The sequence below is a fragment of the Artemia sp. Qi Xiang Cuo genome, chromosome 6 (assembly GCF_049724085.1).
Source record: "Artemia sp. Qi Xiang Cuo chromosome 6, ASM4972408v1, whole genome shotgun sequence".
NCBI lineage: Eukaryota > Metazoa > Arthropoda > Branchiopoda > Anostraca > Artemiidae > Artemia > Artemia sp. Qi Xiang Cuo.
Genome location: NC_142799.1, coordinates 173,740 through 193,401, shown reverse-complemented (window position 1 = coordinate 193,401; position 19,662 = coordinate 173,740). Strand labels below are relative to the sequence as shown.

At 33.2% G+C, this 19,662-nt stretch overlaps 1 protein-coding gene across 1 annotated transcript; it reads right to left on the bottom strand.

Annotated features, from left to right (window-relative positions):
• Positions 1–2,472: 2,472 nt before the first annotated feature.
• On the bottom strand, positions 2,473–17,535 carry LOC148950769 (small ubiquitin-related modifier-like). The gene is made up of 3 exons (XM_089090006.1): positions 17,442–17,535; positions 7,547–7,684; positions 2,473–2,708 (listed from the first exon to the last, which is right to left on the bottom strand). The coding sequence occupies exons 1-3, from the start codon at positions 17,448–17,450 to the stop codon at positions 2,577–2,579; spliced, it is 279 nt and encodes a 92-aa protein (XP_088946132.1). The 5' UTR covers positions 17,451–17,535; the 3' UTR covers positions 2,473–2,576.
• Positions 17,536–19,662: the final 2,127 nt, after the last annotated feature.

Sequence of the window (19,662 nt, the reverse complement as noted above, 5' to 3'; positions counted from 1 at the left end):
GGTTTTTAAAGGCAAAATGAAAATACTGAAAAAAACACAACAAAGCGAATATTTCGAGAGGACAAACGCCTCTTCTTCAGAACGAAACGAAATAATGTATCCAAGAAAGTGCAGAAGAAAAAAACAACAAAAAACAAACGCGGAAAGTCAATGTGAAAAGAACCAAAAAACAAAAACTTAAAAGATGAATAAACTTCAATAAAAGCCAAAAATCATAAGAATTAAAACCAAATACCTAACAACCATAAAAGCGAGTTATTCGCCAATAGTTCTCCAACTTATTTAATTGCTGGTTCGTTTTGTTTTTCAGTGAATGAATTGTTTTTTCTTTTATTCCTCAGTTGTTCGCTAGTATCCATCGATGGCAGTTCATAATTTTTTGGATTTTGTGCAAATCGCAGATATTGGCGAATAACTCGCTTTTATGGTTGTTAGGTATTTGGTTTTGATTCTTATAATTTTTGGCTTTTATTGAAGTTTATTCATCTTTTAAGTTTTTGTTTTGTGGTTCTTTTCACATTGACTTTCCGCGTTTGTTTTTGTTGTTTTTTTCTTCTGCACTTCCTTGGATACATTATTTCGTTTCGCGCTGAAGAAGAGAGGCGTTCGTCCTCTCGAAATATTCGCTTTGTTTTTTCAGTATTTTCGATCGGGTGAATTTTGAATTAGGGCGAAATTGATCGGGTGACCAAATTCACCCAAATTGGTTCTCCCCCTAGTCAATACCTCGCTCTTTACGCTAAAGTTTGAATTTTGTTCGAATCACAAACCCCTGAATCACCAATGCCGTTTAATTAGAATAGATAGCTCTTTTGAAAGTACAAAAAAAAACTTCAGCGTAAAGGCGAGGTATTGACTGGGGGAAGAACCACCTCATATACGTATAATTTCTGTTCGTCTAAGTTTTAATGTTGCTCCTTACTTTCAGTTGAAAAAAATGTTTCTTTTTATTTAATTAACTGACCAAAACTTAAAAAGCACCTGTTTAAATTTCTGCTAAGATCTAATTTCCTATGAAGAAACTTCATTTTCAGGCTACGAAACTAAAGGAAAAACAAATTCATGTTTACTTAGTACATTTTCGACAGCTGTCTACAGGGCCGTATCCAGGATTTTTGTTCAGGGGGGGTTTTACTAATTTTTGACTTTTGGGGGGGGGGGGGTACTAATTTTTGACTCAGTTTTCGACTAATTTTACTGATTTTTACCTAGGTTTTACTAATTTTCCACTTATTTTCGAGTCGGTCAAAAATTTCGGGGGGGGGGGGGTCAAACCGGGTAACCCCCCCGGGTATAACCCGGGGGGTTCAATACGGCCTTGGCTGTCTAAGCTTTCCACATGCAATTATATTTTGCTAACAAATTAGTTTTCTTATAGCAAGAAACAAAGAGCACAATCCACCTGTTCCTACCCTTACTCTATCAAAAGGCTATTATTTAGTAAATGCATGCGTCATTCCGCAAGTCTATTTACAGTATATCCCCTGTGGCCAAAATTAATCAGCAAATACAAGTTTGAAATCAAAGCCTTCCTACTTGTGCCTACTGTATTCAAGGACTTGTGCCTACTGTATTCATAGGGTGAAAATCCTTAGGATCTGAGTTTCAAAGGAGACATATCTCAAAAGGTAGCGGGGATAAATTTGCCCCAGGAGCCTAATTTTTCACTAGCCCTGACTACTTATATACTAAACACTTGTTACTTACAATTTTTTTTTTTTACAAAAACAACTAGTAGGACAACACATTATAATTAAATTTTCTAATAAAAGGTGGATTTTAACATAATTTACTAATTAGCTTACTAATTAGTAACTAAACTTACTAATTTACTCTTAAAAATTGGCTATAAAACCATCTTTCAGACTAATAAAAGATCTAAAGCTGAACTAGTCTAAACAACAAATAAGGGTAGCACCCTTTTATTCCCCACTATTTAGCCATTCTTCCTTATCCCAACACTTTACTGCTTTAAATTTATTAATTTTACCTAATAATATATTTTAAACAATTTGCTAAAAACCATCTCTAGGCTAATAAAAGATCCAAAGCTGAACTGACCTAAACAAAGAAGAAAACTAAATGAACAAGTGGAAAATCTTGAAGAACAAACAATGGTTTCCTGGCCAGTAGGAAAAGAAAGGAGAATAATTACACAATAATTCAACAAAGCAAGAGAGAAAATTTAAAACAACTACACAAAAAATAAAATCTATAATCAATTAAGATAAAAAAACAAACAAAAACAATCAAACCAAATGTGTACAATTGCAATTAAACCAAACCATGGAAGTATTAATAGGTGAAATATTCCTGTTTTTTTTTTCTACTTTCTCAATTTTCTTCCTGCTGGTCACATCCCCATTACTGCTTTTAAAATTGTCTTCTTTGATTTGTCTTGACTAAATAAATAGATCAGATAATCGTCATTAGAAGATTAGCAGTTTCACGTATTGTTAAAAAAAACAACTCTTTTTTTTACAAATTTATTAGCGACTGATTATAAAAAAAGATAGAACATATTTAATTTTCTTCAAGCGTAAGATACAGGAGAACTTTGCTGAAGAGAAATCCAGTTAAAAACCTCCAGTTTGTTCCTGATACACCTCAATAACATCATCGTTCTCCATCTCTAGTTGTTTGGGTGTCTCCTCATCATTGATTCTCCTACCATCGAATAGAAAACGTAGAGAATTAACTGGTACGCCCTAAAAAGGAAGAAGAAAATCAATTGTAGGGTTTTATTTATTTTAATTAATTAACCAGGTTTTCATTAATTTCGATATGTTGGTATTTTCAAAGTACCATACTGAAACACTGTGTTCCTCTGATAAGTACAACTTCATTTATCCGAAATATTTCAACAGTTGCCGAGGTTCTCAACTATTACACGATATGTACCATATTACTCTCTGCAAATTGGTTTTGAATTAGACTTAAGAACTGATTCAAGCAACCGGTTGTAATTTTTTTTTTCAAAAAGTTTGGAAGGCATGGTACTAACAGTGGTCAATTACTGTTCTGATACCTAGGCACAAGGAAAGGTACCAAGGTGCTATGTGCCCAGGTCCTGGTTCCGACGTGTATGCGCTTTGAAAGGCCGAGGAAGATTTGTTAAATGTTTTCCAGGAGTTGTCTGGGGACGGTTTTAGATGCTCGTTTGACTGACTGTATATCAAGCAATTAATTTTTATCCCGGGTTCTGGTTTCGATACGTGTGCGCTTTGAAAAGCTGAGGAAGATTTGTTAAATGTTTTCCCGAGGAGTTGTGTAAGGACGGTTTTAGAAACTCGTTTGACTGACTATATATCAAGCAATACATTTTTATCCCAGGTTCTGGTTTCGATACGTGTGCGCTTTGAAAGGCTAATGAAGATTTGTTAAATGTTTTCCAGAGGGGTTGTCCAAGAATGGTTTTAGATGCTCTTTTGACTGACTGTATATCAAGCAATAAGTTTTTATCCCAGGTTCTGGTTTCGATACGTGTGTGCTTTGAAAGGCAGAGGCAGATTAGTTAAATGTTTTCCAGAGGAATAGTCTAAAGACAGTTTTAGGTATTCGTCTGACTGACTGTATATCAAGCAATTAGTTTTTATCCTAGGTTCTGGTTTCGATACGTGTGCGATACGTGAGGAAGATTTGTTAAATGTTTTTTTTTCTCTTTAGTGTTTTTTTTTCGAGTTTTTGTCCGGCACGCAGTAATGCATTGGATAGTGTTTTAAATAAGAAGTTTGTTTATTTATTGTAACCCGTTTATAAATACAAAATAAAATCAAAAATAAAATACAAATCCAAATGAAATACACCCAAGTATGATGAAAATATAACACTTAACTAACAAAATTATGGAGACCACAGCAGAAAATTATAGAAAGCAGGTCGCCCAGAACGCGTTATCAACTGTAAGAGGCAAGCTGATCTTTGTCAAATCTTACAGAGCAAAATTCTTGAATGTGTTCTGAATAGTTAAAAAATACCCAGCTCATTATTAAATAAATTATTATTTTGTTTAGCTACAATAATTCAGCAATTGCCTAACTTCTAACATTAAGCTGTACCATAAAACTTTCTGCTAACTGATTTTACAATCCATTTTAAATTCAAGCAAATAATGAGAAGTGTTAGTTGAACAAAAAAAATATGTTTGTGTCCTTTGCTCAGAGATGGATCACACACAAGATAATTTAATATTATATTATTCCTGCTTTCTAGGTTTTCCAGAACTTAGCTTAAGTGACGAATTTTTTATTTCTTATAACCAAAATTGGCCTTATAGCATGGTGAACAATTACTTTATGGATAAATTTGTCTCCAATATTTTACAGATAAATAGTTGATTCTTTAAAGTTTTATTCCCCTGACACTAATTCTTTCTTCAGAATATTGAAGGTAGTTTGAACAACAATTTCTTACCCTACTAAACACATTTTTATTATTATATGGGTCATCTTTCTTGAAGGGAACATTTTCTGCACATTTTCTTTTTCTTTTAGATCTTTCACCGCCAAATGGAGAGATGAGACAAATATAAACAAATAATTAATTTTAGTTCCTTAACTTTTGGGACATATATCTTAGAAGTTACTTTTTAGGGATTTGGTCAACTTTAATACTAAACCCTCCAGTCAAAGCACAAAAAACCGCTCACAGTACTCACAGGAACACAAAAGACACCCACAGTAAACGAAAGTTGAGCTCAGCAAAAAAAGACCTTGACACCTATATGATATTAAATCAACAGCCAGCCAATGAAATGGGGCTTTTACATGTTTGCATAATACATTTAATAAAAGTAACATCCTTTTATTCCCCACTATTCACCCCTACAGAATATATTCTGCTCATTTTGGGATTAAATGTTACTCTTTACTTTCATAATAACAGCGTAGACCAAAAATATTCCCAAAAATCAAGAGGGATTAAATATCAATCCCTACCTCTCCTCTGCCTCTTTCTTACACTCACTGTAAGACTCACTAGTTCCTACACATTTTGTTTAGAACAAAAATGAGAGACGTTTCTGAGTGTGTGCCTCAAATGAATCCTGTTTATGTCTAATGTAGGTATGGTAAGGCTAAATGAACTTCCCCAATGTTAGCCAACTTTAATATTTCTATAAACAGACAAATCAAATTTCTCTATATAAGCTATATTACTTCTATTATCAATTATAATATATTTTATTGTACACAATGACTTTCTTTATCTAGTCTCTAATTTAGAATTTTTATTATTCAGGCAATTATAATATTATAATTCTATATATATATATATATATATATATATATATATATATATATATATATATATATATATATACAATTATAATATTTATAATTCAGGCAATTATATAATGTATGTTCTCGAAAACGGCTCCATATTTTTTCGGAAGAATTGGTATCTTGGGATATTCTCGCATTAAAAAATGATCTAGATAGGTCAGAAGCCTGAAAAAAATCGTTAAGAGCCTTAATTTTTTTGTTTTTTTGCAACTGACGTCATGTACTATGTTAGTAATCATATAAGCGTTTCTTATGACATCATATATGGCATTATATAATCATTTTCTTATATGATGTCAGGCATGGCATAAATAAGATTGTTGAGTTTCCAACACAACAGTTATTTATATAATATAGTGTCTGTTGGAAGGCCCAGAAAATGAAAATTTGCAGTTGCAGTTACAATAGATGATGATGATTCTTTGTAACCAACACCAGAACTATCAAACGTTATAAGATGTGAAATTCGACAACCAGGACCATCAATGGTGACAACACCATACAGACAGCTAAAGCAAAGGCCACTGCAAAATTGTCTGAAGTAATCAAAATCCAAAAACCTGTCAAAAATGAAGAGCAAAGACAGGTGGTTAGAAGATATGCGAGAACAATAATTAGAGCATGTAAAAAAAATAATGGAGAGCTATGATACCAAGCATGTGAGCAAGTCAAAAATGAAAAACAAAGACACAATTGGTTAGAAGACATGTGACACCAAACATTGAGCAAGACAATGAAAATCAAACTGGACAGCACAAATCAAAACGTGTCAAAATTGAAAATGTTAGCAAATGATGATTGGGTTTGGGATTTTGACATGGATAAGGTCATCAATGCCTACCATACCTTTGTTTAAAAAACAAAGGTTTGGCAATATGTATTTCATTATGACGAAAGACAAGCCAAGTTACAACAAACCAAAAAATTGAAAATGATAGCAATGATGATTGGGTTTTGGATTTTGACATGGATAAGGTCATCAAGGCCTACCATACCTTTGATAATGTCTGTTGGAAGGCCAAAAACATGAAAATTTACAGTTACAGTTAATATAAATGATGATTCTTTGGAACCAACATCTGAATTATCAAACGTGATAAGATGTGAGATTCGACAACCTGGACATCAATTGTGACAACACCAATAAGGACAGTTGAAGCAAAGGCCATTGCTAAATTGTCTGAAGTAATACCAGTCCAAATCCAAAAACGTGTCAAAAAAAGAAAAAAAAAGAAAAAAAAAAAGAAAAAAAGAAAAAAAAGAAAAAAAAAAGAAAAAAAGAAAAAAAAAGAGCAAAGACATGGGTGGATAGAAGATATGCGAAAATGACAATTGGAGCGTGTTAAAATGAAAATGAAGAGCAAAGACACACACGGTTAGAAAACATACGACACTGAGCAAGTGAGTGAGTCAAAAATGAAAATGAAGAGCAAAGAGATACATGGTTAGAAGATACATGTGTCCAAATTGACACACTTTGAAAAAAAAAACAAAAAAAACAAAGGTTCAGCAATATGTATTCCATAATGATGATTGGGAATTGGAAATGGATAAGGTCATCAATGTCTAATATACATTTGAAAATCAAAAATAAGGACAAGATAAATTGTTGGAAGAAAAAGAAGTTTTTGTCCTGCTACCTGAACAATATTGTCTGCATTAAGAAGAGCAACAGTGAGAATCTATATATATAGAAGCCTGCTGCATGCTGGGGCCCGGCAGCAAAGCCCCAAAGCTCCCGGTGCTATATACATATATATATATATATATATATATATATATATATATATATATATATATATATATATACACTTGGAAAACTACAGGTCTCCCTGTTTATTTGTGAGTCCAGGGGACTTATTGGTCATGTCAATCCTAAAACATGGTAGTCTGCCTGACACTCTAAGCAGGCGACCCTGTTAGGCTTAGGTCACTTGATCGCCAGCAAATTCACCCCCTTCCCCCCCCTGCATACAAGTCCTGTCAACATTGTTCATTATTTATATTACTAGTTCTACTTTTATTGCAGCATAATTTCATTTATATACAAGACTGAAGTGTTTACAAGAGAACATAAATATTAAATTTAAGACAAACATATAAGGCAATGAAAATATTGAAGCATATAAAGGGCTAAATTAACTTTAATTGTGAATTCATTTTACCCCTTAATCTACTTTAACTTGAAGATAATCATAGAACTCAATCTACTTCATTATCTATATTGATCAGGGAGGCAAAATTTTACTAGATTCATCACTTACCACTCGTTCACTGTATGACTTTTTTAGTTTCCCCATTTGGGTCGTCATTTTTACTCTGAAATGGATTTCGTTACTGTCTTGTCCAACTACTTTTAGCTTAATGTACTCTGAGTTGGCATCCCCGGCATCTTTGTTTTCCTAAAATAAAAGGTTAGGATCAAACTTTGACATGAGAAACATTTTCCCCAAAAGACACTCCCCACCACGTTTCAGCATATTTTGGGTTGTTTCTGAGCTTGTTCTTATTAATCCTCCATTTACTGTTTTACCTCCAGATATAAAAAGTTTCCCTGGATTACTGAAAAAACTAACAAAACATTCCAATAATAGTTTTTTTTTTTAAATTAGCATCTTATCCTGAACATGAGCACTTGTCTTAAAACTTAGAGAAGTGTATCAGAGGACTTTCAAAGGGGTGATCCTTTTTACACTAACTAGATAAAAAACGAGTTTTTTTTTCAACTGAATGTAAGAATCAACATTAAAACTTAAAATCAAACAGATATTATTCCATATATGAGAGGGTTGCATAAATGGACGAGGAAGGTACAACCCTCCCCCTCATATATGGGATTTTTTCTGTTTTTTTTTTTAAGTTTTAAAGTTACTTCTTACTTTTAGTTGAAAAAACTTGTTTTTGCATTTAATTTCTGACTGTTTTCCAAATCATGTCAGGAAATCCCCTTCCCTCTCCCCATAAAAATTCCTATTGAGAATTCTTCCTAGAGACTTTCCTCCCCATGGAAAATCCTCCTGTATAAAATATTTCCTAAGAATTTCCATATATTTCCCAGTAACAAATACTATATGGGAACAATGGAAAAATTGCATAGCTTACAGCCCTTTTCGCAGGGACTACAGGGGTCATGTCATACCCAAAGACATAGTTACTGGACCTTTCAACTAAGCTTAATCAAACGAATGTCTCAAAATTTTGATTGGGAATAAAGAGGAATGGGAGGGGAGATAGCTGCCCTCCAATTTTTGTGGTCACTTTAAAGGGCACTAGAATTTTTTAACTATTGATATTTTTGAAAAAATATTGAGATTTTTATGGACTGCCAGTAATCTATGTTGTTTTGTAAAAAGCTAATTGTTTGTCACTAAATGCATCAAAAACCAAATTTATCATTTATAGTAGAATTGGGCAGAATGCACAAGGAATTTCAACAATATTTGATCATGCTACAAATATTCAAATTCAAAGGGTAACTTTGTTCCGGTATCTGGGTATTATTATTGATGAAAATCTGTCATATAAAGAACATTGTAATAGATTACAGGTTAAAGTTTCTCAGGGGGTTGGTATAATGCAAAGGTTTCAGCATTTTTTTTCCATATGAAATCCTATGTCTAATTTATTTTGCTTTGGTTCATTCCCATCTTACATATTGTCCTCTGATATATTTGGCAACATTCAGATGTCATGTGAAACCAATACAAATTCTTCAAAACCGGGCTCTTCTAATTTTAAAGAAATATTTACCATCACCGTCTTCGTATCCTAATAAGAGTAAAACAAACTCTATATCTTCTAACTAATATTTTGCCTGTTTCACAGATATTCACCCTCAATTCTTTTTTATTTAAGGTAAAATATGACCGGTCGGAACTACCAACGTACTTTCATTCGAAAAATTTTTTCCCTGTGCAACATGCCCATTCTTATGAAACCCGTCATAAATGGAACATTCAGCACCTAAAATTAAGCACAGAGAGATCACGGTTCTCGCCCTTATTTTCAATCACAGGTTCATGGTGTATTCATCTACCATTTATTGATTGCAGTAAATCTCTTCCAAATATAAAAAAACAACTTCATTCTATTATTATAAATAATTTTAAGAATTAATAATTTATTGAAAATTTGGGTAAATTTGATAATATTGTTTTGTTGGGTGTTTTGCCCTGTGAAATGCCAGTCATCGGTTACCCTTATTCACCCGTTGTTTTTTTTTATTGGTATTTTGGGTGGATCTTTGCCCGGTGTCGGTGGGTTTGTGGGGTGGGTGTCCGTCTATTGGTGAGTCATGGAATAACTCTTATTTATTTTTTTGTTGTCAAACAGGTTTATTCCGATTAATGTACCAGGTTTTTGTCATTCGACCTTGTGTCTCCGGCGTTTACCCTCTATTTATGTCTATTTTGTACAGATATTTAAAAATTAAACCTTGAACCTTGAACAAGCTGCTTCTATAGATGTTGCAAATCAATCTTTACATCAGCAAAGCATTTAAAGAAAAAACTGTTGATTAGCAATTTCTGGTCACATTGACTCACAAAAGTAAAAGCAAGTGGTAGATTCTGTCAGTGACAATTTACAGTAAATTATCAACAACAAAGAAAAACTTAAATTACTCAATTCAAACTTTCTTACTCTTCAGCCTCTTCAAATTGAGCAATACCAAGATTAACTTTCTGATAAACTCAATTACTCATTCTTAGTATTTCAGGAGACATCATTGATGCCAGAAGATAGAAGGATTGCTACTTGAAATGATCTGGGTTAGTCATCAGATAATTTATGCCTACAAATCCCAAAAAAATGCATGATAAGCAAGGATAAACAACATTGTATGTAAACAAACAATTCAATAATTTCAAAAATAAAGCAGGTGCAAAATAAAAAAAAAGATATACCGTAAAGGTGAATAATCAGCAAAAAATATGCTAAAAAAAATTTGGCACCAAACACCTTGAGAATGTGTAGCTTTCTTTTGAAGGTGTATTTGTTTTTGGAAATCAATGGATTGTCAACATTTGAATTATTACGGACCAAAAGCATTATCCAATTCAAATAAATAATCCTGTAAATTTATCCCACAGTTCAACATGGGAACTATTTCCAATAGTTCTCAAACTATTTTCAATAGCATAACTCTTTTCTTCTTATCAATTTAACAGCAGTGGTTGGAAGTAAAATGTTGCACTAATGAGAATGCGATAAGTAGTGCAAAAGGGGGGGGGGGGGGGGGAAGTGAAGCAAAGCAATTTTTGGCAATGATATAAGTTAGTATTCTAGAATGCTTTTAAGTAGTTTTCAGACTTTAAAAAATTTCCTTCAATAGTGACCATGCACAACAATTTTACCATAGTGACAAGCAGCACACCTTCATGGATCTGTAAATAAGCTTAGTCTTTATTGGGATACATATGAACATTCCTTTCATTTGCCTAGCTGTCCAGAAGTATATCAGTTTGCTTGTGGCTGCATAAATAGCCTATTGACTGCTAACAATAAATTTTAATTGAGATGAAGACTGTTTTTATTCTTGCAAATTTTTATTCAACTAGTAAAAACATTTAAAAATGTACATACAAAAAATTTTGATATGTTTTTTAAAGATTTTTATTGCAAACCACCTCCCCACTGAGGGTGGGGGGGGGGGGTGCCCCCTTGATCAAGATATTTGTCCAAGATTAAGCACTGTTTTAGTACTTGGAGTCTCACCCTAGAAACATGATGTATATTATAAAGTAAAATTTTTACTATATTAGTGTTTAACAGGCTATCCTAGGGCTGCATATAAAACAATCATGGGGGATAGGGTGCATTCTTAGAAAAAACAGCTATGGTATTAGGACACAGAATAAAATACAGAATCTAATGGCATTAATTGTTTTTTTTGTAGCCAAATGTTTCCTTTAGATGTAGTCAACCACAACAAATTTCCTAGAACTCCAAATAATATACGAGTTGTATGCATGACAATTTTAAATTTTATAGTGTTTCCTTCTTAGTAGGGGTGATTGTACACTAGAACCAAGTGTTGACAGGAAAACCAAATGGTACTTTTCTGGTAAATTTTCAGTTTAAACTATTTTCCTTAGCCTTATTAGTAAAATATTTTTCAAATAAATTTGATTTTGAAAGAGTTAGAGACCCATGCAAAACAACATCAGTTTTGCTGTGACAGCATTTTCAGGGGAGTTCAAGCTTTTTCTTCAAAATTTCTACATTTTTTTTTTAAATAACATTATTTTTTTAAGAGTAAGGAAAATAATAATGACCATACCTGGATCAGCAACAAATCATTCTAATTTAGCTAGTTTTTACTGGTTCTAGGCAAATACCCCCCCCCCCATGCAAACCATCTGTAAGAGACATAGCAACAATATATTCATTTTCATATGGGGTCCCAATCTAGCCCATGTCTGCTACTTCCTATCATACAAGCCCAATTTTTTGGGGTTCTATAATTTTACCTTTATACTGTGCTTCTCTCTGCCTAGTCTCTCTCCAATCATCTTCCAAATAGTACCTATTCATTGGAACAGCTCAGCCCTGCAATCTGAGCAAATTTCAATTTTTTGGGTCATTTGCCTGGGACTCTGGGCAGGTGGATGCCCCCAAAAATTGTGCCAAATTTCTCTCTTGCTCTAGCACTTGTTCACAGATGTCTAATGCTTTGAATGGTTAGACTGTTGCTCAGGCAGTAAACACACACCAACAATATTTTTTCATTTTCACTTGGAATCCCAATCTAGCCCATCATCTCCAATCACTTTCCAAATAGTATCTATTCATTGCCTCAGCTCATTCCAGCATTCTGAGCAAATTTCATTTTTCAGAATTTTCAATGCATAGTGACCCCATCATATAAGATCTGTGGATTATCATCAGGGGCTCAGGATTCAAATTTTTAATTAATTATTATAAAAAATTTGGATATTTTTTAGTGTTCAATGTTCAGATTGAAGCATTGGGGTCTGAATATCTGGGCTTTTTTTTTTTCTTCTTTTTTTTTTTTTTTTTTTTTTTTAAGGCCTGAATGCTAAGGAATGGACATGGGGTAGATTAAGACTCCATTTGAAAATTACACAAATATTGTTGGTGTGCGTGGAGCACATGGTTATCACTAGGGAAACAGTCCTGGCTTTCATGGCCTCGTTCATCAGTTAACAAGATTTAGGGCGAAAGATGACAGTAAGACAGCGTCATTGGGCGCCAACAAGAACAGAGAATCATTCACGAAACCGGCAGAAATAAAAAATTGAAATTTGCTCAAATTGCTGAACTGAGCCGAGGCAATGGATAGTTACTATTGGGAAAGGATTGGAGACAGTGGGCATCTGTGAACAAGTGCTAAATTGAGATGTGTCCAATAAGAGAGTCATGCTTACTCCCACCATTTCCCTGTGCCCCAGCCATTTAAACATTTGCCTCTCAATTACTTGGACTATCCGTCTTGGCTTTTCTCTTTCTACAATTAGCCATGTCTCTGCAGGGGGGTATTTTCACAGGGTGGGGGGGGGAGGGTAAACCCTGGCCACCGATTTTACAGATGGTGCCACAGCTTTCCATTTTAGTTAAATATACAGCATTAAAATAGTGACATAATATGCACCAAAGATTTGAATCTTGGTTGGTAAATGCAGTGGTTTTACTGACTTATACAGTGATTCTAAAAATACAATTCCTGTTAATTGAGTAGAACTTTAGGTAAATATCAAGCAGTTCATATAATTGACCTATAAATGAAGTGAACATACCACAAGATGCCATTTTTATACCCTTTCTGAATATAATAATCAATTTTGTTGCAAATTTAATTTTAAGCCCAATTAGGACTATATAAATAATAATTTCATTCTACATTTTAGGGATATAAAAATGGGTTATAACATTTGTTTTGAACTTAGTATTTCAATGTAAATCTAGTTGTAAAACTTGTATAGTTCACTAACATTGATTGGTCAATATTAAATTGAATAAAAAAAATCCATGGCTATCCTTCTTATTCCGTTAGGCCACTTAAAAACTGCTGTTTTACCTATATGTTGAAAAATATCAAAGCCAACAGAAGAAACATGGCAGATGAAAAAATAAAAAAATTGTTTTGAATTTTTTAATCCAACTTAATTATGACAAATCAATGCTCATGGATTATATAACTTCAACAAAATGGACTTAATAGTAAAATAGTAAGTTTGAAACCAATGTTTTAATGCTTTTTATACCAAAAACATAGACATAAATTACCACTTTCAAGGGTGCAAAAAAGGCATAAAACTGAATTTTCAAGACTAACAATTATTATATTCAGAAAGACCATAAAAAATAGCATCTAGTGGTATATTCACTTTATTTGTAGGTCAATAACATGAACTGCTCAATATTTACCAAACTTTAAGCCATAACAATGGATTTTTCTAAATTTTGGAAATCTATTAGCAGATCTTTTAAAACTCATAAATTGAGAATGAGTAAAGCTGTGAAGCTGGAAACAATTTATTTGTATTTAAGCAAAAGATCTATTTTGCATTGTTTCACTTTTTAAATTCAAAGATTTCCAAAGATCACTTTGATAGGAATTTTGGTGAGAAAAGAAAACATAGGGCTACAGGGATTTTATAACCCCTGGATGGAAAAGGTTGTCAAAGGTTGTCACTCCTTCCCTAGAAACAGAAGGAGTAAAGGTAGGTACTTCAAAATACCTTCCCAGGACAGACTTTAGTCTGCAGATATATTCCCAAAAAGGATGAATTTCTAGTAGCCTATATAATTTAGCTAAGAAGACAGTGAAAACATCATTTAATGCCTTTTTTATGCTCTTTCATGATTCAAGAATTGCTTCTGGGGCTAGTTACATCTCGAGCCCTTAAAGGGGCCTCAAAGGTATTTCATTTTTGTAACCACATAAAGAAGTTATCAATGCTTGTTAAGCTATTGAAAAGTGGTTGAAAACATATCACTAGTTTATAAATAACTTGTTCAAGAGTAATATATTCTAAAAATACTGATTTATAACAATTCAAATCTTATTTATTAGGTAACTCAAATATAAACTGTTTTCCTACTGTTTCAAGTTTTTTGAATGCCATCAACAAAAATAGTGCTGAATTATGTGATTCAAAACTTTACTGTTGACAATTCAGGGTATATTTGTGTTTCATGGTAAATTTGTACTGGGCAAATAATTTAGCTAGGATGAAAGTGATAACATCATTTAATGCTTTTTATATGCTATTTCATTATTCATATAAAATACTATCAGGGCCCTTTCAAGGGCTCAAGATGCACTTAGCCCCAGAATCAATTCTTGAGTTATGAAACAGCATAAAAAAGGCATCAAATGACATTTTCACTTTCATCTTAGCTAAATTATATAGACCACTAGAAATTTACCCCAGAAAGTTTTCATTTCCCTAACCAAAATCCTTTCCAAAATAGCAAAAAGTATTTAAACTAGAATTTTAGGTAAATATTTTGCTGTTTATATAATTGACTTACAAATAAAGTGAACATACCACTAGATACAATTTTTTATACTCTTTCTGAATATAATGATTGCTTCTCTTGCAAATTCAAATTTAAGCCCTGTCTGAACCCTTGAAAAAGAAAAAAGAATCTAGTTTTTGAGTATAAAAAAGGTTTAAAATGTCGGTTTCAAACTTACAATTTAATTATAAATCCTTTTTTTTTAAGTTAAACAATCCAAAAGCATTGATTTATCACAATTAAGCTGTGTAAAATTTCAAAATATTTTCTTCATTTTTCAATTTGCCATATTTTGTCTGTCAGCTTTGATTTGAAAATTGATTTTGCCATGTTTTATTTGAAAATGTTTATGTTTTGAAATTTGTGCTATAATTTTTTTGTAGATGGCATTCATCCTGGTTGTTTAAAATTTTTAAAATATGTTTCTAAGACATTCACAAATATCTCAGAACCTGTATATTAACATGGTATATACCCTCATTCCCCTAATGTGCAAATATATACCCAAAATTGCAATCTGAATCTAAATATAACCTTCATTTGCATCAAAAATGAATGTTACCCTCACCACCTTGATGTCCAAATTTACACCCGGATTTGGATATATTTAGGGGTCAGGGTAAAGTTCATTTGTTATAACTAGATTCAGAGTACAATTTTTGATATATATTTGCACAGTAGGGGGGTGGGGGTACATGCTCTGCGAATATATAGGTTCTGAGAAATTCATGAATGTCTTAGAACTGTATTTTAAAATTTTTCAAACAACCAGGATGAATGGCATCTATAAAAAAAAAATTTGCACAAATTTCAAAACATATAAACATTTTCAAATAAAGCATGGCAAAAATCATAATTTTTTCTATTGTTGGAAAAAGAAGGGAAAAAGAGGAAAGATTTGAGGATAAGTGATAGGTTCTCCTCTTGGATAATATTTTAACTAGGGTCAATATATATATTATAAAGTAAGAATTGTTTTCTTAAAATGTTTCCTTATGATTAGTCACAGTTGCAAATTTATAGCAAAAAATTTAGAATATTATTTTCAAGGGTCCTAAAATTGAATTTACAAGAAAGCAATTATTATATCTAGAAGAAGCACGAAAAATGGCATCTAGTGGTATGTTCACTTTATTTGTAAGTCAATAATATGAACAACAAAATATTTACAAAATTTTACCTTAAATTATACAGAAATCTGCAAATCTAGCCTCTGACCACTTTTATTGCCATTGGTTGGTTTGGTTTATTGCCATTGGTTGGTTTTTATTGCCCTGGTCACCATTGGTTGGTTTAGCACAGGTACCAATCTCTTGATTCTCTGCTTACAACCAAGAGTACATGATGGATAGAGGCAAATCATCTCACACTTCAGTAAAATGAAACTTTCAGGGAGGGTCTACATACTAAATTATGCCCCAGGAAGGTATTTTGAAGTAGGCCTACTTACCTCCACTCCTTCTCTCTCCAGGGGGTCCTGACCTTTGATAACCTTTAAAAATTTCTGTGTTATAAAAGTGAAATCTTGCAAAATAGATCTTTTGCTTAAATGAAGTACAACAAAATTGTGTTCAGCTTAACAAATTTGCTGTCTCAATTTATAAGGTTTTAAAGATATGCAATTACAATTCCTAAATTTTGAAAAAAAAACAATGATAGGCTATGGCTTAAAATTCTACTCAAATAACAGGAATTGCATTTTCAGAACTGGAGCCAGAGGAAAAGAAACTGATAACTGACAGTTAAGATAAAATGTTGTTTTGTCCAAATTTCAATAGGCATAGACCTTCCATGCAGGCAAATTTCAGAACCCTCTAGAGAGGGAAGGAATGGAGGTAGGTATTACAAAATGCCTTCCCAGGGCATACTATAGCCTGTAGACCCATCCCTGAAAGTTTCATTTTCCTAACCTAAACCCTTGGTAAATTTTTACCAAATCATATTATTGACTCACAAATAAAGTAAACATACCACTTGATGCCTTTTTTTATGGTCTTTCTAAATATAATAATCATTTTTGTCAGAAATGATTTCTATCCCAACCCCTATTGCATACCAATTCAGGGTATATATTTGCACATTAGGGGGGTGGGGGTAAATTTTATTTCTGATGTAAATGAGAGGTAAGATTAAACTTTCCCCCCAACCCCCTAATGTGCAAACATATACCCTGAATTGGTATATATAGGGATGGGGGCTAAAATTCATTTCTGACAAAAATGATTATTATATTCATAAAGAGCATAAAAAAGGCATTGAGTGGTATATTCACTTTATTCAAAAGTCAATAATATGATTTGGTAAAATTTTGCCAACCCCTTTCCAAGATAGCCAAAAGTAGAATGTTACCCACACTTCCTCTGTGTTTTCCCCCAAATTTCTCCAGGAACCAATGTGGAGCTGGGTTAACTCTAGCTGAGCTCTCAGTTGCACCACTGATTAACCACATATTCAGCAACATTAAGACTTGAACCCTTGCCCTTACAGCCACTGGATTTCCAGCGTAATATGACAACCAGTCAGCTCTTCAGCAATTACACTACTTTCCTTCAGAAAAGGGCACAGAAAACTGTTACCAAATGGAATTACCAAAATGCTTTAAGCAACCGGACATTAACCTAATAAAGTACATATTTTCCATGTAATAATATAAATCAATAAAATAAGACTTACATCAGACATGGTGAGACGAGTGAGAGCAACCAAAAAACCTGTTACCAAGAATATGGCGTGTCTTTTTGAACGGCAAGTTAGTGATGAAAATGGCGCGAATCACCATTTTCATGAATTTAGCAGCCCTATCTAGATGAAGGAGTAGGAAAACCTATATAGCTGTGGATGAAAATTACTAGCGCTATCTAGAGCTCATTGATTTTCTTTCCTTCTTCACCTGCACTAACTGATGCACACTTGTTTTATCACGCGCTTTAAAGGTAAGGATAAATAAAGATTAAACCAAGGGTAGAATATTGGAAACTACAGTAGTCAAATATGGTTCCGAAATGTGGGTGCTTGGGAAAATGTTTTTTAGATTTGCTAGATGTTTTTCAGGAGAGTTGTTTACAAATTATTTTGGTAACCCATCTGACAGGCCGTATTTCGAACAGTAAGCTGCACAAAAACTTGTTCTATCCTTCTTTCTAGAGCTATAATGAGGAAAAGGCTGAGATGGCTAGGACACGTTTTGCGGGCGAAGGATGACAGATTGCCGAAGAACGTCCTTTTTAGCCATCTATATATGGGACACGTTGGGCGAGAAGACATCGTGGAAAGGATTTAAAGGGGAATTGGAACTTCTTAAGAGGGTTTGAAGAGGGTAGCTTTGAATAAACTAGGTTGCTAGTAATATTAGTAGCGTAAAAAATGAAAATTCTGTCATCAGTAGGCCTACCAGCGCAAATTCAACTGGCCTACGTAATCGGCCAAAATTTCCATAACTCAACTTAGATTTATTTTCTACTCCATGGATTCTAACTTGAAATAATTCTTGAAAATAAACTATATGATAAATTGTTATTCAAGGGATGCTTCAGTTTTAATCCTATAATATTGCATATAAATTAAATCAGTCATTGTAATGAAATGGAAGATATGTCTGTTGCATTTCAAAATGAAATGCGTAGCTCTCTTGAAGATATTAACGCTAAAGTGCAAAGTTTAGAAAACATCATCTCATCTAAAGTGTTCATTACCAATGTTCAGGAGATAGTCAATTAAGCCATTGTTGATAAGCTGCAAAGTGAAGTTCGAAAGATGGTGCTACAAGAAAATGGAAGACAGAAACGGTGCATCAATTTAGTTGCATATGGTGTCCCACCCTAAACCAATGACTTATATTTCTTACAAAATTTTCTGAAAAACAAGTTTCAAATTGATATTGGTGCAGTGACCAATTTGCAAAGGCTGTCAAGCACCAACCCCAACTCGAATCTTCCAGGTCATCCAATTGATCAGACGCATTACTGTTCTCAGTTAGTTCCTTCAAATCAAAAATAGAGATTCTAACACAGACCCGCATAAAAAATGGGGACGTTTGTATCTATAATGATACCTCAAAAGAAGACCGGCTACACAGAAAAGAACTAATAGAAGAAATCAAGAAAAGGTCTGCTACTGTTAAGCACAATTTAGGAATAAAAAATGGTCGTATGGTGACAAAAATCGAGCTAAAATGGGGAGCCATTGCCCCAGTCAATAGAATGGAGCTTTAAACACCTGTCCCCTACCTCTACATAGTACAAATGAAGGGAGTGATTTATTTGTCCTATATTCAAACGCAGACTATTTATCTTCAGAAACTGATGAATTTAAAGCCCTAATATCAGTCCTCAAACAACCCGTCATCGTTGTTACGCACTCACTACCTGAAAACTGTCAGCAAACAGATGTGTATTTCCAGCAAATGTGTGATTATAATCTCATTGTAAACAATAATTTTAAGCGTAGAATTTTCTTTTATGTTCATACCTCATTGAAGTATATGGAAGTTAATGACCCAATCTCTTCAAGTGTAAGTGAATGTCTAGTTGTTGATGTGAAGTTACCTGGGTTCACAAGGGCCTTTAGAGTTGTTGCCTTTTATCGTGGTCCTAGTGTTAGTGAAAGAAATTCATTTATTAAAGACCAATATTCACAATAAAATCATATCAAACAGACCTACCACGTAAAAATCTATACAGATTTGTTTGTGGCAGGACTCAATATTTTACTCCCTTACTACATATAAAGTGGAAAAAAACAAAAAAAGAAGAAAAAAATGCAATTTATAAATAAATAAAAGTAAACCTCGTGGGAACCGCGAATCAATGCCTACAGAAGACAACCCTCCCCCCCCTCCCCCATCAAGAAATTCTTTATCTTATTTTAAAAGAGGATACAGTCTCAGCCATCCTAG